This window comes from Diadema antillarum, unplaced genomic scaffold (assembly GCF_040938485.1).
Source record: "Diadema antillarum isolate AM-2024a unplaced genomic scaffold, OU_Dant_1.0 seq00000460_RagTag, whole genome shotgun sequence".
NCBI lineage: Eukaryota > Metazoa > Echinodermata > Echinoidea > Diadematoida > Diadematidae > Diadema > Diadema antillarum.
In genome coordinates, this window is record NW_027271431.1 from 3,798,979 (window position 1) to 3,826,193 (window position 27,215).

General features: G+C 41.1%; 3 protein-coding genes across 3 annotated transcripts; all 3 read right to left on the minus strand.

Moving 5' to 3' along the window:
- Window positions 1-3,540: 3,540 nt before the first annotated feature.
- On the minus strand, window positions 3,541-27,215 carry LOC139733100 (nudC domain-containing protein 3-like). The gene is made up of 9 exons (XM_071643942.1): window positions 27,141-27,215; window positions 19,343-19,455; window positions 18,548-18,629; window positions 17,639-17,732; window positions 16,844-17,084; window positions 14,481-14,637; window positions 13,732-13,854; window positions 11,129-11,317; window positions 3,541-3,645 (listed from the first exon to the last, which is right to left on the minus strand). The coding sequence occupies exons 2-9, from the start codon at window positions 19,450-19,452 to the stop codon at window positions 3,547-3,549; spliced, it is 1,095 nt and encodes a 364-aa protein (XP_071500043.1). The 5' UTR covers window positions 19,453-19,455; window positions 27,141-27,215; the 3' UTR covers window positions 3,541-3,546.
- On the minus strand, window positions 6,176-9,494 carry LOC139733113 (uncharacterized). Its single transcript, XM_071643960.1, has one exon. It carries the CDS (start codon window positions 7,572-7,574, stop codon window positions 6,564-6,566), a length of 1,011 nt encoding a protein of 336 aa, XP_071500061.1. The 5' UTR covers window positions 7,575-9,494; the 3' UTR covers window positions 6,176-6,563.
- LOC139733112 (uncharacterized) lies at window positions 7,430-11,019 on the minus strand. Its single transcript, XM_071643959.1, has 2 exons — window positions 9,485-11,019; window positions 7,430-7,565 (listed from the first exon to the last, which is right to left on the minus strand). The coding sequence occupies exon 1, from the start codon at window positions 10,819-10,821 to the stop codon at window positions 9,490-9,492; it is 1,332 nt and encodes a 443-aa protein (XP_071500060.1). The 5' UTR covers window positions 10,822-11,019; the 3' UTR covers window positions 7,430-7,565; window positions 9,485-9,489.

Below are 27,215 nucleotides of genomic sequence, written 5' to 3' on the forward strand. Positions count from 1 at the left end.
TAATCAATATCATTTCATTATTGATTTACACATTATAGGTTATCTGGATTAAATGTACTCAATCCACAAAACAATGTGTTCCATAGATAAATGTACAATTGTATGAGCACCTAAATTAGAGACTGAGTGTGAGTTTCACTTACAATAAAGTCAAGGTTAATAAAAGCATGTTCCGGATCAAAATTCTGAGAATGAGAAATTCATTCATGACATCTCAAAGTGATATGTTTCCATTTCATATATTATTATTGTTATTTTCTTTATGAATGAATCTCACAAGGTGTTAATGATAATGGCCTAAGGTTTGTAATCAGATATTTCTTTTATTTCAATCGTTCCTGTTTATTACCCATTTGTTTTCATTTTTTTTAAAGGGATGAGGGAGGTAGAATGGGGCAGTGTGTAATCTACCACAACAGAGTTGACAGCCAAGAAGATGAAACCTTCATTGTAGAGGTGTCTGGCTCAAGATAGCATCTTTGGCAGTCTTCTAGTCTCATCCTATCATGTTGCTGGGTTTAGATGTCACCTCAGAGGGCTAGAATACTACTTTCCATTGTCATACTCCTACTCGGTTGTGGCACATTCAACAAATATTTCATAAAAAGTCTGAAGAAGCATCTAGACCCAATTCCACACAGGTACATGGTAAGATCAATACAGCTGATTGGTCATTATCCTGCTGCCACCATGGTAACTGCAATGTTATGATTGTTGCTCTAGTTGAAAAAAAAAATGTGATGGGAAATTACATGTGGTATATGTATTTGAAGTGTGTCAAAAAAAGAAGAAAAGAAAGAAAGTTGTATACCATATCACATGGCATGCACAATGGAAGGTATGATAATTTTGTACATGTATGTTCAATTAAATCATGAATACTTGATATCCTAATTTCATTCTTGTTGTCTTTTAAATGAAGTCATCTTGTGTACTGAATCTGAATACAATGTCATATGTACAATATTATGTACATTCAGCAAGTCTTTTTCATGCAATTACATGACAATGTCTTACTGTTATTACACACAAATATCTGATGCACACATATACACACATACATGTATTCTCGGTTGTTACTTGTTCTAGCAGATGTAACTGCTAGTTAACCTGAAAACAGTCTTTATTCTTGGCAAGACTAGGCATATAATACCGACTCCACAAGTTAGTCGGCTATCTAGTAATATTTCCTTTCACAAAAGCAAAGAAAAGAAGTGGTGAAATACGAATAAGTTTTATTTGTTTGTTTTTATTGAACTGAATACAATAATACGTAGTTGGAATGCAGAAACATGCTTACCTTCATTTCAACACTCTATACTCGAGTGAAGGAATCCATAGATGCACCACGTGTACCATGCAAAAGCTATTCATTCTCTTTTTCTCATACCATTTAGCAATTATTATGTTTGGGTCTTTTTTATACAATTTTGATACATTTTCATCATGCATATTCAACATGCGGAGTAACCAAATTATCCTTTGATGCAACAAATGTAGGAACATACGTTTATATATTGTACATCATTTGATTAATTCTTGACTCTGGTTGGTTTAAATTGCGGCATGAATTCAATGATTGCTTGTGCAGCTTCATAGCATCCAGGCTGAAAAGCATGAAATGCTGCTGAATTATCAGTGGAATTAAACAGATTAGGTGGATCAAACTCACAATTCTGGCAAGTCAGGCACTATATGTAGCTATTTTAATTCATTGTAATTACCATCATTTGCTTCATGTACAGTTTCACAAATATAATATCTGTACCTATTTAGGACAGATGTACTAAGACTCCAGCTTTGTGCAATATGAATACAATTATGTCTTTACAACAAAGTCATACATTGTATTGTCTTCTGATAACCGAAATTGACATAAAAATTGATCAGTTTGATTTACAAAACTAAAACAAAGAGATAGAGCAATGAATATCATTTAGTGTTAAAAAGAGCAAACTGCATGTCTCTTTAATCCCTACTTGTACTCGCAAATGTATTTAAAGGGATTGTATAGTTTTGGTTGAGACCTAAGTTCAGGTTTCTAACATTTTCTGTTGAGATAATGAGAAACCTCTTATGAAATGTGAAAGAGCATGTAATTTTAAGAGGAATTGAACATTTATTCGATGAAAATTGGCTTTGAAATGGTAGAGATATCCAAAACAGAGCAATCCTAATAAAAGGTGGGACCAACCCTTTATTACGGTCGCTTTGTTTTACTTTGATTTTGGATGTCTCAGCCAGTCCAAAACCGATTTTCATCAAATAAACTTTGAATGCCTCTTAGAATAGAATGTTCTGTACTATTTCATAAGTGGTTTCTTGGTATCTTGCAAAAAGCTAAAAGCCCAATTCTCATCTCTACCAATACTATACCATCCCTTTAAATTATAAATACTTAGTAAATTGCACATGTCACTTTCAGACCAAGGTCAAGGAATGGTGATTTTTACCTTACATGTACATTAATAATACTTTACGGCAACAATGCTATTAAGATGAAGAAGACAAGATGAAGATAAGGATGATGAAGAATCAGAAAAGATTAAAAGAACAAGGACTTCTGTCTTCACTGAAACTTGAAGTAAAAGAATAGGAAATGAAGAAAATGGCTCAGAAATACTACCTTTTCACACATTTCTAATTCAACAGAATTTTCAGAAGACAGTTCATATCACACATACAAAACTGAGTATACTTTCTGTAGACAAATAATGCCCAAATGTGTACAAATTGTAAAACAAGCAGACAAAGTCAACATCTGCTAATGTCTGTTGCAGACTAGAGATCTCACCAAGGACCAAGCCCTTGTCATTTCGCTTCGTCAAAACGCAATGGCCTTTACAACAAAAGTGGCAGAGTTACGTACAAGCAGTATCAACATTAGCATTCCGTTGCATGTACTGTAAAATGAGGAATGTTCGCATGCATTTTAATTTCGCGAATTTCGCGAGAGCCAAGATTCACGATATCAAAATGCACGCGAAGGCTCTTGTCTACACTATATGCATTGAATGCCAGAGGGACTTCGCGAAAATTTCATGCTGTGAAAAAGGCCGTCAGCTCCAATTTGTGAAAATTTCATGCTGCTAAAATAACATGTTTTACAGTATGTAAATGAGCCATTAGAAGAATACATCAATATGATCATGCCAACATTTGGATCATTCTTTGAAAGAGCTATGAAATGAACACAGCTGGCACCTGCAGGTATCTCTACATGTAGTTCATTAAATGTGCCTTCATTTCTGCAGTACACATGACTGTGTTGATGTGAGTGTACAGAAGTCCTCTGGGCAGCCTCGTATAGTTCATTTCATGCACATGCACTTAACTCAAGACAGTTATTGCCACTATTGACAGCCATATGATGGCTGCTATCAGATAAGTCACTCTTCATTTTCCAGATGTAGCAACTTCACCCTGTAATTCCACTTCCACAGTTACACCATGTACACCCCAAGAGGGTGACGTACAAATCACAGTTCATGGAACAGGTCAAGGGTCGGCCATAACTTGGAATGTCATACGATGCCGAAGGTCCACTCAGGATGCAGAGATGTTGACCTTTGAAGGGTCAAACTCGGTCCCTTTGAACGGTGACCCTTCGGCATCCCAAGCCTTTCTCAGCATGTTGTGGGTTTCCTGGAAAAGAGAAAGAAAGAGAGAGAGAGCTCTGACCACTGAGCCAATTCACCATAAACTCTTAATGTGCCTGTGACCTTAGATGCAACTTGTCAAGCTATTTTGTTAATTCCTGGTCAATAACTCAATTAAACTGGACTTCACGATTCCATGACATTTGCTCCTGTGACAATTGCTCCCATGAAATATCTGTGCGCAAAGCCAAACATTAATTCTACCCACAAATATAACCCTAACCATAATCCTCAGTCCTTGTAGAAAATACGACCGGAGCAATGGTCGCAGGAGCAAATGTCATGGAATCATGAAGTCCAGTTTTATTGGGTTATTGACCAGGAATTCTGGACTTCACGACAAATTCCGACATCCATGCAGCCATGCAGATTAGACAACAAAGCTAGCAGGTGGATATGCTGAATAAAGCCCAGCAAAGGGTGCACTATCCTCCAATCAAAAGTGAATGGGACGGGAAGTGGTACATCATTCTTATAATGGTACGGAATATAAAGTAACACTGAGATTAGGATGAGAGTTTATTGGTTTTCAGTACTTTTGTGACACTGAGATTCTTTATACATTCCGTGGTATGTACGGTTATTCACTTGGGTGGGACTCTGGTGGGAGGGTTGGGAAGGTGACAAGAAAATACTGACAGATAAGAGACCTCTATATTTTCCATGGAACATATGTGACCCGCTACAACAAAAGGATCCGAAAATCGAGGCAGGACAATTTTCTGAAAAAGGCATGACATTTTTCCCGGACGCTTCTACTTTAATTTCATATATAGCACAACTCATAAAAGTACACGTTTGCGGAGATATCGATGATTTTACTAGCATATGTCAAGTGGTTGTGGAAATCAGAGTTTCGAGAAAAACGGCTTCCAAGTTTTCACTTCCGACGCTATCATGATCAAGGGGAGGCGAGACAGTTTTCACCACTAGACAATTGAAGGTATGCTCCAAGCGACCTCCGCGATGTTCATTCAAGCTTAGCGCCAGCGGTCTAAGCACGACCAATCAGTAATCAGGATGCCATGCAATGACCAATAAGATCACTCCCACGTTGCTAAGGGCGGAGTCTAGCTGCGGCGCTAAATCCAAATCTTCGGACACATTTCTGTTACGTCGAAAGTCGTAAAATCATGGCCCAGAAAAACGCTGATTTCTTGCCTTTTCTTTGATCATCTAGCTTCGAAATTTTGGCAGATGAAAGACAAAAGCTTAGACTACAAAATTATGCTAAAAACAGAAATCCGATTGTTTTGACCAATTTTGATGATGTGCCTTCAAACTCGATTTTCTTTGGTCAGCCGTCAGCGACTTTAGGATCCTTTTGTTGTAGCGGGTCACATATTTTCATCCAAATTTCACAATTTTCTGTCACGACCAGATCATATAAGCATGAGAATAAACTACTTTTCAAACAATTCTATGAATTATACAAAATTAATTGACATCCATATCACAAACATATGCGACTGAAATCACTGAGCAGATTGCTGAACATACTGTACCAGAATCCTGTGAGTTCTGAAATATTAATCTCCCTTTCTTGTCTTAACCCTATTCTAACTGGGCTATTTGAGACCAAGTTTTTACTGGGGGGGTCAATTTGACCCCCCCTTCAGATCTCGGCCGCCGATCGCGCGATCGCCGCAAAATTTTGCCTGAACATAGAGCCGGATGTCAACTAAAAGATTACATGGTCATACAATAGAAAAATGTTGATTTTATATTTTTTAATAAATTAATTATGCAAATTTATGCATGAAATCATATTTTCACCTATAACTCCATCAAAAAGAATGAAAGATTGCTAAATTTTTGTGTCAGAGTTCCTCAAGACACATCAAACAATTTTCTTGTAGAAAAATAGCGCAATCAAAATCAATTTCTTTTGTTTTTTATTGTTTTGTTAATTTCTTATGTATTTTATTGTTTTTTCGACCTTTTGTTTTCTATTGTTTTTTTGCCAAAATTTGTTGCAGGCACTTTTTCAAGCTTATCTACATTAGAATTGATTAATTTCAATGTTCAAAAGTTGAAATAATCTAATTTATATCAATTAAACAAAAAAACACAATTTGCATTGGATTTGCACACGAAATCATGAATTTGAGCTGTTTTTGGGTTGACATGCATATGCAAAACATTGCGTAACTTCAGAACGGTGTACCCGGACGTCGCAAATTTGGTCTCAAAATATGCGGGAGACTTCAATGAAAAAAGTCATGAAACGACGCGGCAAAATCTTTGCGCGTTGCGGAATCGTGTCGCGAAATGTCGAGGGGGGGTCAATTTGACCCCCCCCCCCCCAGTTAGAATAGGGTTAAACTATAAATCAAACATCTGACTTGAATGAGATTGGCATGATTCTTGCAGTGAAGTTAGGGGGTTTGTAACTTTTAAATTGGGTTTTTTTTCCCTAAGACAAGATCATTATGAATAGAAAATTAAATGAAAAACATTGAAATTTAATTTGTATTTTATGAGTAATGGGAGGATAGAGAATTCAGCCATTGGCTGCGCATTAGCCATTGGCTGAATTTGCGTAATATGAGAGGCCGTTCCGCGCGCAATCGCCATCTTTAAAAGCTGATGACTACTGTGAAAAAATATTTCGAGATAAAATAGATCTTGTATAAGCCACATTTAAGGCTGTTCAGAGTAAGGGAGGGAGCGGAGGGTGCTGAATTCTCTATCCTCCCATTACTCATAAAATACAAATTAAATTTCAATGTTTTTCATTTAATTTTCTATTTTATCTCGTAATGTACGGTAGAGAATTCAGCCATTGGCTGCGCATTAGCCATTGGCTGAATTTGCGTAATATGAGACTTCAAAGATTTTCACAGTAGTCATTTTTCACAGAATATATTGTCAGAGAAAGTTTTTGGGCAACTTTACCTATGTTTACAGGACTGAATCTTGTCCCTTCCTAGAGGTCTGTTGTCCCAGAACTGCTTGTCCAAAAGATGTTGCCTGGGATGCCGGTTTCAGGTAAAAATTCCTGAACGTGGATTCATTTTTCCACCCAGCATGCTTGAGAATGTCTGCTATTGGAAAATGATTCCTCTTGGCAGATGAGGTTGCCGCCGATCTCGTTGAATGTGCTTTGAAGAGATCGGTGTCGATACCTGATGCTCTCAACACAGTTTTTATCCATCGAGCGATGGTTTGCTTTGATGCCTTCCCATGGGGTTGCTTGTAGGTGACAAATAGTGCATTCACCTCCTTCCTCAATGTGCTTGTTCTGTTAATGTATTCTTTAACATAGTGTACAACACAGAGTTTCTTATCCTCGGGAAAGGCTTTTAGTGTTACTTTCACTCCCACATTCCCAGGTTGACTCTGCTTTATCAAATCAGCCACTGCTATTTCCACACAATCTTTGGACGCCTTCACATTGTCAAGGGTTAGGTATGAAAGTGTTTGCACTCTTTGGGCAGAAGTCAACGCTAGTAAAAAACATACTTTGTGTGTCAGTTGACACAGCGAAATCTTATGAGCTGGAGTTACTTGTCTGAGGTAGCTCAGCACCTTGCCCACATCCCATATGAAGCTGTATCTCGGAGTGGGTGGTCGGAGATTAAAAATGCCCCTGAAGTACCGGCAAATCCAAGGATGTGTAGAAATGGTGTATTTCTCGTCCCGTAGAAGAACAACTGATGCTAGTGCGCTCCTTGATGTATTCAAGGTGCTGTAGCTTGCTCCATTTTTGTACATAGAATTAAAAAACGCAAACAAATTTCCCACCTTCGTATGGGTCCAACATAAGTGACGCTCATGACAAAACCTTTGCCACTTCCTAATATACACCATATACTGCTCCTTGGTGGATTTCCTCCAAGACGCTGCCATTATATCAGCAGTCTCCTCCGTCAGTCCTTGAGCTATGAAATGTTTGCTCCAACCCTGCAACATAAGAGGGAGAGATGTGTAAGTGGATGGGGTCTACCTGTAATGGGTTGGGTTAACAACTGGTGTTTTCGCAATACCCAGGGCTCCTCCAATAGCATGTTACGTAGTACGGTATACCAGGGCTGTGTTGGCCAATTTGGCACTATCAAAATTCCCCTAGCGCCATCTTGTCTGATTTTTTGGAGACACTTTGCAACCAAGCTAAATGGGGGAAACGCATAAAATACTAGGGGTCCCCAGTCAATAGTGAATGCGTCTACTGCCCATGCCTCTGGATCTGGTCTCCAGGAGACGTATGTTGGGAGCTGGGCATTCAGTCTGGTGGCAAAAAGGTCTACATTTGGTAACCCATACCTCTGCACTATCTCATTGAATATTGTCTTGTCTAGCATCCATTCTATATTGTCATTGAATTTCCTTGACATCGTATCAGCTTCTGTGTTCTTAGAGCCTGCCAAGTGAGATGCTGTTATCCAAATTTGTCGTCTACTGCACCAATCCCAAATTTGCAACGCCATTTCGTTACATGCTTCAGACTTGACGCCGCCCATGTTATTCAAGTATGTCACCGCTGTGGTGTTGTCTAATCTCAACAGTATATGTGCATCTCTGACATTTGAACAGAAGCTTTTGAGTCCCAAACCGGCTGCTAGCATTTCCAGATAGTTTATTTCATTACCTGCTGCTCTTGCTAATTCTTGAGCATTCCATCTACCCCCTGTCTTGGATTGCAGGTCTGTGGCACCCCAACCTTGTCCACTAGCATCTGTTCTTATTTCTTTTGATACTTTCCCTGGGTACAGGGGTTTAGACACGAGATGTGCATGGGATGACCACCAAACTAGTTCCGCCTTGGCTCTATTTGATAGGCTCATATGTCTATCGAAATGTCCTTTCTGTTTTCTCAGGGCTCTGATTTTTTCCCTTTCCAGCTGCCTGTAATGCAAGGGGCCGTACTGAGATGCTGGTAAGGCAGCCACAATCTTCCCAATGACTTTAGCTACCTCCCGGATACTAGGTTTGTTATTAGCAAGCAAGGATCGACATGCATCTTGAATGTCATTGCTTTTACTGGCTGGGAGGGTGATTCTCATTTCAGATGTATTTAAATGGAAACCCAGAAATTCAATCTCACGGGATGGTTCAAGTACCGATTTCTCTGAGTGAATAATGAACCCTAGACTAGTCAAAAGGTCAGTGGTGGCTTGCACTGCTGAGCGAGTGTCTGCTTTATTGTTCCCAATTATCAGTGTGTCGTCCAAGTACGACAAAACTGTGTGCCCCTGTTGTCTTAGTAAGGCAAGCACTGGTTTCAGTATTTTGGTGAACAGTCTTGGGGCGGAAGATAAGCCATTTGGCAAAGCTTTGAACTGCCACAATTGGTTTCTCCATACGAAGCGGAGATATTTACGAGAGTCTAAGTGAATGGGAATTGTGTAGTATGCATCACGGAGGTCTACTGAAGCCATATAACACCCTTTTGAGAGGAGTAGAATACCAGATTGAATATTATCCATTTTAAAGTGTTGGTACTGAACACTTTTGTTGAGTTCGGACAGGTCAAGAATTAATCGAACTCCTCCGTTCTTTTTTGGTCTCGTGAAAACCTCTGAAATAAATTCCCCTTCTTCATGGGCACATTTTTCAATGACCTGTTTTTCTTCCAGAACAAGAATCTCATGGTCAATCTTGGCTGTTTCTTCAGCATTCCGCTTGTAAGAACGCAGAGGTTTTTCTCGAGAAGGGGGAAATTTTTCTGGGTCAAATTCTATTGTATAGCCTTGAACTGCTTGAATAATGTGTGAGTCTCTCGTGATATTTTCCCAAGCAGGGAAAAATGGCTTCAGACGACCTCCGACGACAGCTGGTGTTGTAACTAGATCGTTGTCTATGTTGTGTTCATAGTCACCTACCTGTTCTATTTCCTCCCCTGGCTTTGGCTCTGCCTGTGGTAGGTTGGCTGCTTGTTGCCACCCTCCCTTGCTGCTGTCGGTGTGTAAGTGTGAGGAGGATCTCGAGGTCTCCCCCTCCAAGCCTTCCCTAAAAAAGGCTGTGCAGATGAACCGGCCATGGGGTTGGAATGTGATGTTCGGCGGTCATAACCCCTCCCCAACGGGCGGGTGAACCCAGTCGACGTGTATTGACGGCGAGATGTCACATCCGGTTTCTTGTACGGCTGGAACCGTGATTGCTCTCGTGTGAAGCGTGATTTCATCATGCCTGACATTGTTTTCCTTTGTTCTTGGATCTCTTTCACTTGGCGCCCCAGGTCATCTCCAAACAAGTACTTTGTCACTTTGTGAGAGGGCTTGCACAGGTGGTGGAAATTTGAGTTCATGTCAGGCTTTATGCTGTCCTTTCTCATGCAGTTGAGGGAGAAGTTTGCATCGCAGAGAAAAGCCATAGCATCCTGCTGAGCTTCAGACAAAGTTGCTGGAAGGGTACGAGCAAACGCGTTTATCCCTTTCAAGAGGGATGATTGGATCATTTGTAGTTTCAGATCCCTGTGTCTCGTCCCCGTCGAGATGTTCTCCCAAATAGTGCTGTTCACTTTAGGGGTTTCTAGACATGTGCAGTTAGATGGGCAGGGGTAGCGAGTTGCTGCTTCGTCGAGAGATTTCTGGTCAAGTTTTTGTCCCATCATATACACAATGGTGTCCGCGACATCCTCATCTAGTGGTTCCCCTATCCCGGACGGAGCCACGAATTTCTGAGCCATTCGTGGTATCTTGAATTCTGGCCGTTTGTCTTTATCTGCCTCCTGTAGGCCTACGTCCGAAAACAAGCTGACCGCGTCATCGCGGTTTGCCGATAGGAAATCAGCCACGCTGCGATTATCCGCCAATTCTATGACGGGTGGTGAGCTGCTTCCCCTTTGTGTGTCGCAGTCGCCATATTCACTAAAACAATCCCGCGGCGTGTTGGCATGTTGTTCTCCATGATGAGGAGTACTCAAAGTCTCGATCATTTTTTCGAACATTGACTCGAGTTTCCCAATGCGGGACATAACCTCCGTGCTATTTTCCGCTGTAGTCACAGTCGGGTTGGGAGCGGTAGCAGCTGGTGCGGGCGGGTTCGGCTGTGCCTTCCCCGAAGCCGCGGGGCGGGATGCCTTAGGCCTCCCGCCGCTAGACAGAGTTTTGCCTGCAGCCTTCTTCTTTGCTGCCGGAGCTGGGCTGGCCTTAGGCTCACACAGCTCGGTATCTTTTTTGGCTTTTGCCTTCTCCGATTTGTCAGCTGGTTCATCCATGCTGAGAACGATAATCACGCTTGTAAGAGAGCACGAATTCAGTTCCGTATTTCCGCAGATTTCGATGATATTTTCCGATTTTTCGGTCAGATAAAAATCGCTTCGCGATCGAACATTGCGCTGGAACGAAGATGGCGATTGCGCGCGGAACGGCCTCTCATATTACGCAAATTCAGCCAATGGCTAATGCGCAGCCAATGGCTGAATTCTCTACCGTACATTACGAGATAAAATAGCAGGACAAAATAGTCAACATAACTCTTCACAAGTTATGAACAATAAAAGTTGGTTGGTGATCCTTCGTTACCTGCTCTTTGCTCGATGGCAAGCCTTGTCTCTTGCGCTCCATGTCGTACATGACTCTCTGGTAGTCCAGCTGAGACTCATCGTCCATCTCATGGACATACTGGATGTTGTCGATGCTCTTCTGGTCAATCTCTGGCTCTCCCACAAACACCGCCTTCCACCATGTCTGCTTGCGCTTCTCCAAATTCAGCTGTTTTCAATACAAATCAGAATCATATCAATGGCTGACAACGGATAAAAATCAGATACATAAACGCTTTGTTGTATACGTATGTGCATTGCATCTTCTTCTTCCTTCTTCCTATACTGTGCAGAACCTCCCAAGAGTATACTCACACACTTGGTGGGCTCTCCTACATGACAGACATGAGACTCCAGGCATAAAAATCCCCAAAATATATACATGTTTCTCAAGAAAAAAAAAATTACAAAGTTAAAATCCTTCTGCGTTGCCCCGAGTTTTTAGTTGAAGTTGACGTCTTTGATTTTTTATTTTAAGATGTCAAGTGATGTTGAGTTCACTACATCTGGAGGTAGGTGGTTCCACAGGCGGATGGTGTCTGGGAAGAACGTCCCTCTAAGGAGTGATGTGCGGGTTCTGGGGATGACAAACCTCTTGTTGTGTCCCGTAGTTTGTGCATATACACATACAACCTATACCAGGGCTCAGCACTAACTTTTTTCTCTGGTGGCTCTTTCGGGCCACTAAAATCTTTGAAATTGAAATTCTGGTGGCCGAAAAAGAAATGTACTGGCCCATTATGAAGGAAATATCAAAATCTCATTTCAATCTTAGCTGCCCTATCTGGTTACTGAAATATAGCGCTTTTGGAAATTTGATGGCCCAACATTAATTTTTAGTGGCCCTGGGCCACGGATGTCAAGCCCTGTATATACATAGTAATACATACACACAGTCAAACCTATCTATAGCAGCACCCAAGGGAAACAAAAAAGTGGCCATAATAGACAGGTGGTCGCTTTCTGGACAGGGTTTTTTAAAGGGATCATACAGTTTTGGTTGAGACCTAATTTCAGGTTTCTAACATTTTTTGGTGAAATAATGAGACACCTCTTATGAAATATGAAAGAGCATGTAATTCTATGAGGAATTCAATGTTTATTTGATGAAAATTGGTTTTGAAATGGCTGAGATATCCAAAAAAGAGCAATTCTAATAAAGTGTGGGACCCACACTTTATTACGATCGCTTTGTTTTACTTTGTTTTTGAATGTCTCAGCCATTCCAAACCCGATTTTCATTAAATCAACTTTGAATTCCTCTTAAAATGGTATGCTCTGTACTATATCATAAGTGTTTTCTTGGTATCTCTAACTAGATATATCGCTACGGCTACTGATATGCCTCCGCCATAATGCATGGTTCTCCTAATAGGTCTATAGTACACTGCCTTGACAATGTGTGATGACAGTTTCACACAATTGGCAAAATATTAAAATGACAGGTTTGACACAAATGTGCTGAATGTTCACTTTCCTAGAACTAGGTTCAATTGGATGAATGATTAAAATGTCAGAGTGCAGGTATTTGGGGAACTGATGATTTTTACTTGACTTTTGACCCTTTTATAAGTTTATGCATTTAGTAATTTTCAAGGTATTGAGAAAAAGTATAATTTCAGTATCACATGGGAAAATAGCATTATCTAAACCTGGCCTTTGACCTTTGACCTCACAGTTCCAAAGAGAATCACTGTTAGGTTGAACATGCATAAATATGTAAGTTTCATGATGATACCTTGAGTTACTTTCGAGATATGGAGGAAAAAGTGCAATTTAGCACTTTCACTGACCTTTTACCTTTTGACCTTTGACCTTTTGGCAAGGAACTTCCCAAAAAATATATATTGGGTAATACATGCCATACATCAAGTTTTAAAAAAAAAACCTTCAGCCTATTGCATTTTAAGGAAAGTAGTGATATTTTGAGGAGTTGACCTTGACCTTTGACCCCCTGACCTTTGACCCATGACCCCCAACTTCCCTAGATAATCACTGCCCATCGGCACAAGCATATATACTAAGTTCCACGAAGATACCTTGAACCATTTGCGAGATATGGAGAAAAACATGAAATTTCAATTTTTTTTCACAAAATAAACCTGTGACCTTTGACCTTTGACCCTGTGACCCTAAAATCCACACAAAGTATTATCCCCCAAGGATATACCCTCATACCAAGTTTGATGTAAAACCACCACACGGTTCTTGAGATATCGACAAAAACAAAACGGGACGTACGGACGTACGGACGGACGTACGGACGTACGGACGTACGGACGTACGGACGTACGGACGGACGGACGGACGGACGACCCGAAAACATAATGCCTCCGGCCACTTCGTTGCGGAGGCATAAAAAAAGTTTAAGCCAAATTTTCATCTCCACCAATACTGTACTATCCCTTTAAGTGGATTTTCGAGGGGGGTGGGGGGATTTATGTGTTGCTTGAAGGTTTGACAATTTATTGAAGGGGGGAATCTATTTTGTGGCTGTACACGACAGGTGGCCTGTATTTACATATAAGTACATTAACTTTGAAATGTCATCACATATGGCAGAAAAAAATCAATAATAACCACCTGTATGCATTTGCCGCGCTCCAGGCTCCATATTGACTCTTCACCTTTGACCTTCTCTACAAGTTGACCCTCAACAAGAACCTTTTCTCCTTGGCCGTCACTCGAGGAACCCTTCATGGATACCTAGGTCAAGGGCACAAACATTTATCATGTGCTTCACGTTCATGAAATATGCATAAGTATATAAATGTGAATAAGACAATATTTATCAACGAGGCAAATAGATCCAGACCCCCCCAAAAAAAAACAAAAACAAAAACAAAAACCTCTTGAATTTCATCCAATGAACACCTTTGCACTTAAACATATTCACATTGCGCATTCTTGACTGTATCACTTCTGAACTGACACTAGAAGGTTTTGAATATGAGCTGAATTTTCTCCTCCATACTATGAACCCCCTCTACAAAAATACAAAATGAAAAGCAACCACTACATATTTCAAAAAATTGACAACCAACGCAGTTATCGACTAAAGAAACTCAGTTCTAGAAGTACTAGAATTGTGTTACTTAGCCAATTATCGTTACTTGTTATAGAATTGATTGCAAAATGATTCATGCATACATAACAGAGGAAAATCAGACATTATGCACAACAACCCTTGGACGATGAGTGATTTATACAATTAATGACAACAGCTCATGGCTTGAGTGAAGTTAATATGAAATCAAATCATGTCTTTCAGTTTGACCACACCAATAAAGAAAAGGCAATGATCATATATTCACAGAAGGGGGAACACCAACCTTTATCTGATCATTCTTGACGTCGACGGTGACCTGCTTGGCTTTGGTAACGTTTGACGGCACAAATACTTTGATGTCCACATCCTTTAGTGTCTGTGACCATGCATAGTTTTCTCTCAGCGCACCGTTGTATGTGTCGGCTTTGTTCAGCTGCAGCCTACATTCATGAAATAGCAGATAAAATTGGTAGAGCATAGTAAATCAGCACTCTGTGATCAAGCATACAGGAGAAGATAAAAAGTTGTATAAATTAATAGAGTGGAAACTGGTCAGTTGGGTCAGTGGATGTTGGCAAACTTCTCCCTTAGAATGCCACACCAACCTACCTTGGAGTGAAGTTGGATAGGCAGTTGATCTACAAGGAGCACCTCAAGGCTGTAAGTCCATAAGTGTCCTCAAGGAACAACCCCCTTTGCCGACTTGCAGGCTCAAAGTGGGGTGCCAGTGCAACCACTCTTCGCACCAGTGCGCTAGCACTGGTATACAGTGCCACGGAATACGCCTCCCCTGCGTGGTGTATGAGCTCTCACACCAAGAAACTTGACACGGTCCTGAATGACACCATGAGGCTCATTACAGGATGTCTCCGGCCAACACCAACAGAATTTCTCCCTATTCTTTAAGGCATTGCTCCCGCTCCCACACGTCGAGAACTCCATACCCATAAAGCTGGTCACCAAGGCCTCCAGCCACCCGAACAACATCCTCCACGACGTAGTTGAGGGCTCTCTATCTCTGGGCAAGCAGCAGCGACTGAAGTCCCGTCGTCCTTTCTCCCGCCATGCAACAACGCTGAGGGGATCAGACTTCAACATCTGCCGGGCATGGCGTGGAGAGCAAGCTGGCAAGACACTCCACGACCTGCCCAACTCATTATCAAGCCCAATACATCTGTCCCCCAGGTCCGAACCTCCCAAGGAGGGAGTGAGTGCCATTGAATCGGATTTGAACGGGAGTTGGGCGTTTCAACGTAGCCATGCATCGGAGGGGGCTGCGCTTGTCAGCAGCTTGCCAGTGTGGTGCACCAGAACAGACTGCTCCACACATCTTGAGTAAGTGCCCTGATCTCCGACCACCTAACCACATGGACCTAACACACCCTACTCCAGAGACTGTAACTTGGCTAGAACAACTGAGAGACATTACTTAGCTGCTGCATACACAAGAAGAAGTGGATGTTCCATCAATGTGTGACAAGATGATAACAAAGATAACTAATTTTAAAATCTGTATTACTGCAAAAGCGCAAAACTGTCGTAGTCCTGAAATCATAAGGTTCCTGGTTCAAGTTCTCTGGCTGCAGTGGCTATGCGGTAATCTATCAGTTGGTCTACTCCCACTTGGTCTAATAGCCATTTGGTCTCAACCCACATAGTCTAATCCCATTCCATCTACAACCAGTTCATCTATTGACCATTTAGTCCAATTTAACCTAATAACTGTACCAGTTGGTCTACTTCCAGATGGGCTATGCCCACTTCGTCTAATACCCTCAGTTTATTAGACAAAATGGGAAAAAGTCCAAGGAGACAAAACTGCAGTTAGACCATCTGGTCATTAGACGATGCAATAAGAAGCCAAACTGGGAAGTAGACCATCTGAGAGTTGACCAAGTGGTAATAAACAGGCTATGGTTTATGGCTAGGCATGGTGCTTCATACTTTTGTTTTGTCTTTCAGAGGGACTTAAAGCTATTGGTTTCATGGCTGCTTGGTTTACAAGCATTTATTGCTTTCCTGGTGGTGATGTAAAACAAATCACTTCAAATCATTGTTATTTCCTCATTGGCAAATACCCAAAAGAAAGCACCATTGGAAATATTGGAAATTTACCCACTGGAAACTGAAAGAGTATACATATTAAGTCTATGTAAATCTTAGAAATCTGAAGAGTGTTCATGGTTTACCACAACCAGCAATATTTAGCAATATCATTTCGGGAAGTGCTTTCACTAAAACTAACTTTCATCACTGTTTAAACTACCTCCCAGAAGACCTATGCCCATGGATAAAATGTCCTTGATATCATACATAGCCACTTTTGATACATATATTTAAAGCTTCATTAAGCAACACCTTTCTATCTGTTGGACTTTGGCACAACCAAATGCAGACAAGTTCCCTCTTCATCCAACAGGCCTTCATAAATTCTCATTTCAATACAACAACAGCAACAGCAACAGCAACAACAACAACAACAACAACAACAACAACAACAACAACAACAACAACAACAACAGCAACAGCAACAACAACAACAACAACAACAACAACAACAACAACAACAACTTTCCTATTTACAGACAAAGAATCTTTGCTCTACTACCAGGACTGAGTTCACATCAAATGAATTCAATGACATACCCTTTGGAAGTTGAAGTCTTATCCTTTGTTGTTGTTGTTGTTGTTGTTGACCTCTGACCTCCAGTTGCTCCACCACACCCCTGAATGACCTCACCGGTGTCTGGGTTGGTCATCACTGGCTGCGGGCCATCAGTACTGGCCCCTGTCTCTGCACAGGTAGCGCCAACTGGCCTGGGACCACCCGGAAGCTCTGAGGTGTCCGTGGTGGCCACTTCCACTGTCTCCAATGCAGGAGGTGGCTCTTTGTATTGGAGGCAGATATTGAATGACAGTTTAGTGATTGCTTCATATGGCAGAAGCCTTTGTTCACATCATCAGTCATAACTCTCTTGTCACCAATGTCTTAAATTCTTATTACAACTTCATCTCCTAGTCTTGCTTACTGGCTCTGGGATAACATATACATAGAAATGAGTCTTCAATTCAATTCAATTCATACATTTATTCAATGATAATAATTGTTTCGAAATACAATATGAACTGTTTATAAAAGTCAAATGTCTTTGCACACAGAGTGCGACTATAAAGACTGCAATGGGATAACTGTCCAGTTCCTTAAAAAAAAGAAACAGAAAAGAAAAAAATCTTACATTTTCTAAATTCTAGAGGTGTGTTGTACTACCCATTTCATCTGAAGATGTTATCTGGTGTCAACATTTACATTTACTAGTCTCTGCCTAATGTTGACACATATCATTTTTTTTTTAATTGCTGATATGATCATTTGGAGGGGCATCATCTAAAGTATACAGAGTGTAAAGTAGCAAAAGATAGAAGATAGAGAGGCTGACTCACCATCCACATTCTCAGCAGCAGTGCCTTTTCTCTCCCCCTTGGATAACACTTTCTTCTCTATTTCCTGTGACATGCGTTCATACTTCATATACGCCTAGATGCATGTCAAGAAAAGATGGGAGGGGAAAACATTGTACAACACTCAGACTCATTGCTTTGTACAGTGTACAGTGTACTCTTGTTAAAACAAACGCAGTTATGACAAAATTCTTGTTACAAGGTAAAAATTCAGGTCCCCCCAAAATATTAATGTGTCTTAGAATGTGTACTTTACTGTATGGCTATAATGAAATTTCGATATAACCAAAAAAAACCCAAAACAACAACAACAGCAACAACAACAACAACAACAACAGCAACAACAACAACAACAACAACAACAACAACAACAACAACAACAACAACAAAAACAACAACAACAACAACAACAACAAAACTGCTGGTCCTGAGGACTTTGTTATAATGGGAGTTGCCTGTACAACAAATAGTATGACCAGAAGCATTGTGAATAAACAGGTTCATAAAATGTTAGCCATATCAGTACTGGAGTAAGACAACATTTCAAAACATTAGGCAAGGGTGGGAAAAAATGTATCCAAATATAACACCATTAATAATGACATAGTAAATGAACAAGATATAAAAAGCTACACCTGCTATTGCTCTTGCAATACAGTGCATGGAGAGCCATATTTTGTATTTTCCAAAAATTTCAATGATAGAATATGACTTCAGAGAAATTATTCAGGACAATCACAGCTAAAGATAACCATGCCTAGTATGCAGGAGTTACAAACACTGCCAAGGTTTGTTGTCTGATGCAAAAAATGCTACCAACCGATGAAGGCTACCACATACTAGTTTGTTCTATGACAATCCGACCCAAGAAGAGTATGATGGAAATGTTACCTGCATCACATATTTGCGAGCTATACCTGGCGGCAATCCAATCGTATCATCCTCACGCTTCATTATGTGGTAGAAGTCAGTCCTGTGCAAATAAGAAGGAATAAAGGAATAAAAACTTCAACACCAATGGAAAATAATGTTCTTTTGAAATTTGTACCGGTATATAACCCCCTGTCATTAAATTCATTAAATCAAGAAGAAGAGCTATTTTACCCTGTTTTGAGAGAAATTATGATTGTCTGCACAATCTGAAGTAGAAGTTTAATAGTCATCTAATATTATGTGACAAATCTTTCAAGTAGCCAGGGGCTAATAATCAGTGTTCAAATGATTTACAGCAAGATGAATGAAGTGCCTTGAGAAATGCATTTCCTAGATTATAGAGAGCACACAACCACAAACAGACAAACAAACAAAGATAGACAGACAAATTTATGCGTGTGCATATTTCTCAACTGACTTCTTTCAACTTACCATAATCATTGTACATTGATATCTAGCTAACATGTAGAGTCCTGGCCCTGAAATATGGTACATTGCACAATATTATATGGCCAACTTCAGTTTCAGATTGTGTAGGCAGTGTACACCACAATCTCTCAAGAGTTGTTTTGAGCAATGACACGAAAGTCAACATTGATATTATTGATGCTTTCCAGCAACTGCTTTGGTTCAGATTCAGGTGAATGATTGGAAATAAGCTACATAGTAAGTGCTGTGAGTTTGGTGTAATTTGGTTAAGGAGAATTTGAGATATTCATGGATACAGAAGTACATTAGCGCCAAACTGCTTACCTCCTATATAAGAATTCAAAGACAACATCCAAGAAAGAATCTATCTGTCTCACATTCTGCATAATGTCTCCAAGATTAGCATCAAAGCGTCCACTTGTGGTGTCTGCCATGTTCTGGGGAAAAAGAAGAAGAAATACAGACATCATGCATTGTGTTTGCTTGATGAAAAGTGCTTGTACTAGTGACTACTAGTACTACCTACCATACTCTGTAGTTGGTAGTTACTTCTCCTCATGACAAGCAAAGAACATGCATGATGACACTAAGATTTATTAATATTGAGAGCTGTTTTGCAGGTTAATTCATTCCATTTGATTTGCCACTGGACCAGGATGGCATAGATCGTCTATCAATACATCTTCAAGAGCAGATGCTAGAACACTCACCTAAGCTTCCCTACAGAGTCCACAAAGACAGGAAGCAAGGCAAACCCCAGTGGACACAGAAGGCAACACTGCACACTGGCACTGGTCTGATGGTCCAGGACCAGTAAGAATTATTCTTGGACCAGTAACCTTTTTCAGGAATGGACTAGTAAAAAATAGAAAAAACTGGGTACTTACTGGTCCGACAGACAGGTCGGACCAATAGAAAAACAGGGTTATCGTGCAGTCCTGCAGAAGGTGAAGAGCGCTTACTCACTCTCCTGGAATATCAACCTGGAAAAAATGGAAGCTGGCCGAGAAACTAAAAGATGGGTACCTTCTGTGGAAGTCATACTTGGAGGTCAAACAGTCCTTTAGAAGATCTCTCAGGCAATCAGAAGCATCCTAAAATTTAGCTACACAGGGGAAGTTAGAGCTTACCAGTGAAAGAAATGACACCTTATTCTACACTTTGAGCTGAAAAAAGTTGAATAGGTGTGGCAGATCTCTGACACAAGACCTCCCCTTCCTGACATACAAGGACATCACCTTTCATGGTAAGAATATCATGGAGGGTTGGCAGGCCTACTTCCAAGACCTCTCATCTGGTGCCAGTAGGGATGCTCTACCATCTCCATCCACACACCATCAGGAGGGCACAGATATCCAACTACAATCCTGTGCTCAGCATTCCAATGCATCACATCTCAGTTACAACAGACAAGGCACAGGAAATCATACTCTCACAGGAGATTATACTCTCACTTTACACCATGTTGATGATACCACTCAGAAACTCCAGCCACGTTCTACCCAGATGCTGTTTGGCTGTGGAACTCCCCACCACCTTCCACCATTAGCTGCACCTCCTTGGAGATCTTCAAAAAAGAAGGTGCAACTTGTAAAGCTCCGATGAGCTTTTGTCTTGTTTTTAGCTGCACATAGAAAATTGTACAGGATTTTTACCTGCACATTGTACACCCAGCACTTGACAAGCACAAGGTACAATGATATGCCAGAGGCGGACTGTACAAAACCAGACTGGAAGAAGAAAAGAAGCCACGCAAAGTTTGGGGCCTCGACAACATTACGACACAGCACCTGGTCCACTCAGGACCGATCCTCCGCAGGCTGCTTCTCCTGCCCCAGAACTCTATTACACTTGCACATCTTCCTGTATCTCTGAAAGAGGCTCTTATCATCCCACTGCACAAAGGAGGAAACAAGCCAGTTAATGACCCATCCAGCTACAGAGGAATCTCGCTGACCCCAACTCTGTCTAAGCTACTGGAAACAGCTCTGCAGCCTAAGAGAGAAGACTCTCAAACAGAAACCAGTATTCCAGATGAACCTCAGTTTGGATTTCAAGCCACCAGTTCCTGCCTGCTAATATTAATGACCCCAGTTGATCATTGAACTCAACTCTTCCCAGAAAAGAAAATCAACATATACCTAGCACTCCAAGATGCAGCCAAAGCTTTTTACTGTGTGTGGCATTCTGGCTTATTCCAGAAGCTCTCCACCACACCAATCCCAAGTGAACCTCAAAGCACTCTACAATGAATTATATTGTGAATGATATTAATTGATATTCTTTTTTTTAAGTGATGAATAATTTGAAATTCATAAATACTTTGTTTTTTAATCAAACTTGTACATTGTAGTATTATGTCTTTGTGAGGAAATGTTACAATTCAGCCATTTGGCTGCGAGAACGTTTTATCTAATAAACCATACCATACCATACCATAACAGTCTCTAAGAAATGCACAACAGAGCTGCTAGTCGGGTTCTGTGGAAAGGTGTTTTTAACTCCACTTTCCCACTTCAGAATGGAGTTAGGCATGGAGGAATCCTCTCCCCTCTCCTCTACAACATCTTCATTGACGGACTGATAAAGATGCTGAAAGTTGAAGACTTGGGTTGCCACTTTCATATTAAATCTACTTGCTGGAGTAATTGTCTTGGCAGATGACATTGCCCTAATTGCTTCATCAGCGGAGGAGCTGCAATTGATGCTCAACATCACCCACACCTACACTGTATGCTACCACCAGGAAATACAGGATAAATCCAGCGAAGAGTGCCATCCTAGTCTACAGCCACAAATAGGAAGTAATACACACACCTAGCATCTGAACAAAGAACAAATCAAGAAGTTGACCCAGATCCTCACCTAGGTGTCACCAAGCCAATGCAACCGTAAAGACTCAGCTCCAAACATTGTCACATGACATCCTGTTCTCCCTAACTGGAGGACCAGCCTCACGGAACAACTTTTGGCCTCCCACCATCACAAAGTTGTGGTCTGCATACTGTATCCACAGGATGTTGTGCGAGGTTGCCATTGTGAAGTTCGACAAAAGGTCGCAGGAAAAGCTTGACTCTGCACAGGACCTGTTCAAGAAACATCTTGGTCTCCTGAAAAGTGCGGTGAATGAAGCTGTCTTCCTCTTAATAGGCAAGCTTCCTCTCTCCCTTCAAGTAGATCTCTGTACTATTCTCTCCTTGGGACAACTAGTCACACTGCCCTCAGACAGATTCGAGCACAGGATCCTCCTTCATGCACTGGCAAACAACACTCCCTCTATCCCCTACTGGAAGCGGCTTCTTGCCAAGCTCAATTTAAGCCTGTTTAATACTCTCTGGCACCTTAAGGCTTTGACTACCCTAACTGGAAAAGGTTGTGTCGTCGGTTATCCACGACCACCACAATGCTATACCGGCTTGCGACGCCATAGAAAATAAGTGCACCCTTGCTCCATGGAAGCAATGTAGCACTAGCAGCCTTCCAGCCCTTGAATGTTCCCAGCTGCCCTGCCCCCACATCTCCCTCTGTAGTACCTCAAGACTCCGCTCCCAGCTAGCAACTTGCACTTACCCAATGCTGCACACTGGCACTGGTCCGATGGTCCAGGACCTGTAAAAATCACTGTCAAACCAGTAACTTTTTCAGGTATGGATCAGTATTAATGGAAAAACTGGGTACCTACTACACTGGTACAACAGACATGTCGGACCAGTAGAAAAAATGGGTTAGTGTGTGGCCCTGACTTATCCCACGCAGTACCAACTGATGATAATAAATATTCATAGGCAAGTCTTCAACCTTCATCTGTAGACTCTGCAGCATTGAGGAAGAGAACACCATCCAGTGATCCACTTTGTTGCCTCTTGCCCAGCCCTCCAAACTATCATGCTGCACTCACTCCAGATCAGATTACCCAGGCATTCACTACACATGGCATCTCCATCCTTGCCACTAGGAATTTGTTCCCTTTTCTACCAATATCCACCTCTCTTTCTACCAACATTATGTCCAACTAGCTGCCTCCTCCGTAGCTCCGATACATTCCTCAAATACATCTTTGCTGGTCGTCCCAACATTATCTTTGTTACACCTTGGTAAAACAGCTTGACGTGGAAAACTGCTGATCTTGGACTACCGGAGGAAGAATAATCAAAAAGAAGAAGACACACAATACCACAATACATCCACTGTAACAGCAATACTAGAGGAACTGCAGTCTAGTGGCCCTCTCTTGCAGACTAGCAATGCTGTACAAGATAACACATACCCTACAGTAATTTTGCACATATGATTAAAGAACAACTTCAACGACTCCCAAACACGTCCAAGAAGAACTCACAACCATTAATACCTGGTCCCACCAATATGTACCAAGCAGAACTCTTTATCACCAAAACTCCTCCTTACCAAGAACCATCAAAGACTGGAACAGATGACCCCAGGAGGTGGTTGAGGCCAGTTGGCAATACCATCACATCGGCCCATTTGTGTTGCGAGCCTTGGCCTACATATTGTACATAGGATCATAGGAGTAGTTGCTTACAACTCATTTTTCATTTATAATTAAGATTGTTATCATAATTACTATCGTTAATGGACTTGTCAGTTTATTGATTATTCATTTATGCATTCATTTGAAAGATAATTATTTCTGCAACTACTTGAACCCTTTGAAGACTCGCATAAATTTAACTTAGAAAGTTAGAGGGACCCCCCCCCCAAAAAAAATGAAGAGCGACAATATAATCAGCAACGCGACGGAGTTGATTGTGGCATGTGGGCATGTATCATCATACATGCATGGCTCATTAAGATTAAGATTTACTATGGAGTACCTAAGGTTCTGTATAAGACCAAGGGTTTTGGTTTGATCTTGCCGCAGTGCAGCGTGTGAGCTGAGCGAGGAGCACGAGCACTAGGATCTATAAGGCCAAGTAAAAAAAGAAACCAGTTTCTCGTCCTCGCGCGCATCGATTTTGGCCGCCGCGTCGATTTTTTTACTATTAACTATTTTCAAAATGGCGCTGAAAATACCAAGAAATTCATAATTCTCGTCCCAGCCCGCTCCCCGCCCGCATCGATTTTCAGTTGCCGCATCGACTTTTTTGATATTTACTATTTTTTCGGCCGCCGAAACACCTACCGATCGTGATGATGTCTCATTTCTAATTACGCCTTGCGTCCTCTACTTCGCTGTAGTACAGGTGTAGCTTCTGTAGTGCGTATGTAATAACGCATGCATTTCACACTGCGAGCTTGGCAAGAAGGAATGACCCACAAAGCAGTCGAACTGTAGTTGGATGGGCGGGCGGCGCGGGCCGGCCTGGGTTGTGATGTACAGCGCACTCGGTACGTCGTGAACGCGATAGCGGCAACATAATTGCGAACAATCGCTGCTATTCCACGCATAATTATTTCGCGCATTGTTCGTATTTTTCCCCGTTTCTCCTATCTTAAGCGGATGAATTGTACTGTACAAATGCTTGTGAGGATTGTATCGAGTTTGTATACATTTTCATGTCATTGTGACTATGTGCATGTGTGTGCAATGTCGGAAGGTACGGTGCCAGTGCAGTGGTGCTGGTCGTGCCGCACCGTATTGGCAAAGTGTGCGTGTCTGTACAGCTGTAGCTAGCTGTCCAGGGGGGTGTTTCATAAAGCTGCTCGTAAAGTTACGAACAACTTATGAGCGACTGGAGATCAGTTCTTGTGCTGAATTATGGAAATTCTGATAAGTATAGCACAACAGAACTGATCACCAGTCGCTCGTAAGTCGTTCGTAACTTTACGAACAGCTTTATGAAACAGGGCCCAGGGTCCTCATCCCCTGGTCTGTCAGCTGTCTGCACGCACGCATGAACACATTCGAATGTGGAGAGGATCGTACACTCTGCTCTGTAACGTTGCATCTGACGGCAATGTATAGTTCTATTTTGAAGAGAAAATGAATGCGCTTTTCCAGCAAATGTAGAATTATTAAATGGGTGTACATCTACAAAATAAATAACTTTTCCACGGATTCTGGTTTGTCTCGTATTTCTGCGGGATACTTTTTTTTTTACGATGTAAATTCACGGACACGGCCGTGAGGCGTATCATCTGTAGTGTGGTATACAATCATTCATCATTTAAATGATGAGTGATTATCAAATGCCTTTTTAGAACATGAAGGGACATCTTTAAATGTTTAATGCTACAATGCCATATCAGTATCATTTTTGACATCCATCTGCAATTGTACAAGCCAGTTTCCAGTTGAATGTGCTACAATTGTACTGTGAAGAAATGCAGATACATACCAGCTGTGTGGACACAAAAAGTCACAAACACCAATGATAAATAAAGCAGTGTTTTGAATATCATGGAATTTATTTCAGTCGTACATTTGTTGAAAGACATGTTTTATACCTGTTTCAATTAATAACACAATACATCAGAATTGCAAGTACACTGGTATCAGAAATGCCATTACAACACTGAATACACTGTACCAGTATTAAGATGGTCATTTTCCCTTGACATCTGTGTGGAAAGAAAAAGCAAATGTATTTCTGCAAGCATGAAGTTTCATTTCAAGTATGGTACATATATCTATTTGTTTGAAAATGCACAGAGTGCAGGCAAGACATACACTTGGGAACTGGTCCCTCATAACACAGCTGCCAGAGTGATATTTCATTTCATAAATTGGATATAGAAAATAGTAAAGCCCTCTCTCGTTACCTTTCTCAGAATTACCGGACGAGAAACACATATTACTTTCATTTTGACAATCCTCGAAAAAATAGTAAGATATCAAATAGTAAGGACCTCCCTCATCGCCTTGCTCAAAAAACCCGGACGAGAAACTACTTTCTTTTTTTACTTGGCCTAACTGCGACAGCTGGCATACGAAGTGTGGCGGCTGCGCCGTTTTCGCATTCAGATCTTAATGTTTTGTATACAAAACGGGTGTCGTTCCGGCGCTATATTTCCTTAATTTTTCAACAAAAACTACTAGGAATACTTACATGGGTCGATTAAACCTAAATGATTCCAATCGGCGACTGTTTGATGCATTTCATTGCTTATGATGCAGAAAATGTTGTCTTATAAGGCGAATTATCTTCAGCTCACCGATGCTCATTAAACTCACAATAACTTGCACATGCGCACAGCATGAGCTGTATTGCTAGCCTTTTGTCAAGGCCCTCTCACTGTAACGGACGAGCGAACGGACGAGCGAAGTGAGTCCATCCAAGTGCGCAGTGCTACCACACTTGGCTGGGCTCTCTACACCATACAGTGAGAGGGCCTTGACAAAAAGCTACTGTATTACTCGCTACAGGCGTAAATATTCATAAATGAATGATACACGCCAAAAAAATTTAAATAACAACAACAACATGGTGTTGCAATTTTATATCGTACCCTTAATGCGCCGAAGAAATGTGTCCCAGAACCCAGTAATGCTGCTTGAATCGCTTACAAAATAATAATAATAATTCATTTCACCTTGTAATTACGCACTGTGCGATGATGCATTATTCATTGAGCTTCCGTAACGTTGACATCATTGTTCACGCATGCGTAGATGCGTACTAATGATGGATATACACGTTCAAAATGACAGCAAGGCTCTCCACTAGGGCAGGTCGCTTAGGCCTACTCCTAAAAAATGTGGAAAATTTTGCAGTTTCCAGATCATTAATTGGTGAGAAGAACCAAGGCAAATGGGGTAAACTAATGTAAAATATATTTCATTTTTTATTGCCACTGTGTTTATGATAGAAATTTAGCCATGCTTTATTTGTGAAGTCGCCGTATGTGGCAATAGGAAGTTATTCGTGATTTTTGCTCCAGCTAAACTGCGAGGTAGCCGCCCCAGGACCGCGCCTTGCGGCGCGGTCTCCGGGGCTATAGACCTAGTAATCTTAGTATCGTTAGGACGTAGGAGTAGGACCTATAAATTAAAGGCCCATGGTAAAGAATACACAGACAGAAATGGATGGGACTATTACAGGGACACTTGTACCCGTCTGTCACGTGCGAGAGCGTTGTTTTCAATTATAGGAGATCTTAAACTACACTTAGTCTGACCATGTGTAACGACTAACTTTCCATAATATGATTTCAAGCTTACCACACTCTGAATTTACTGCAAGGTACCGAAAAAGAGCACAAACTTGAATCCACCTCAGACACAAATCGAAAAATG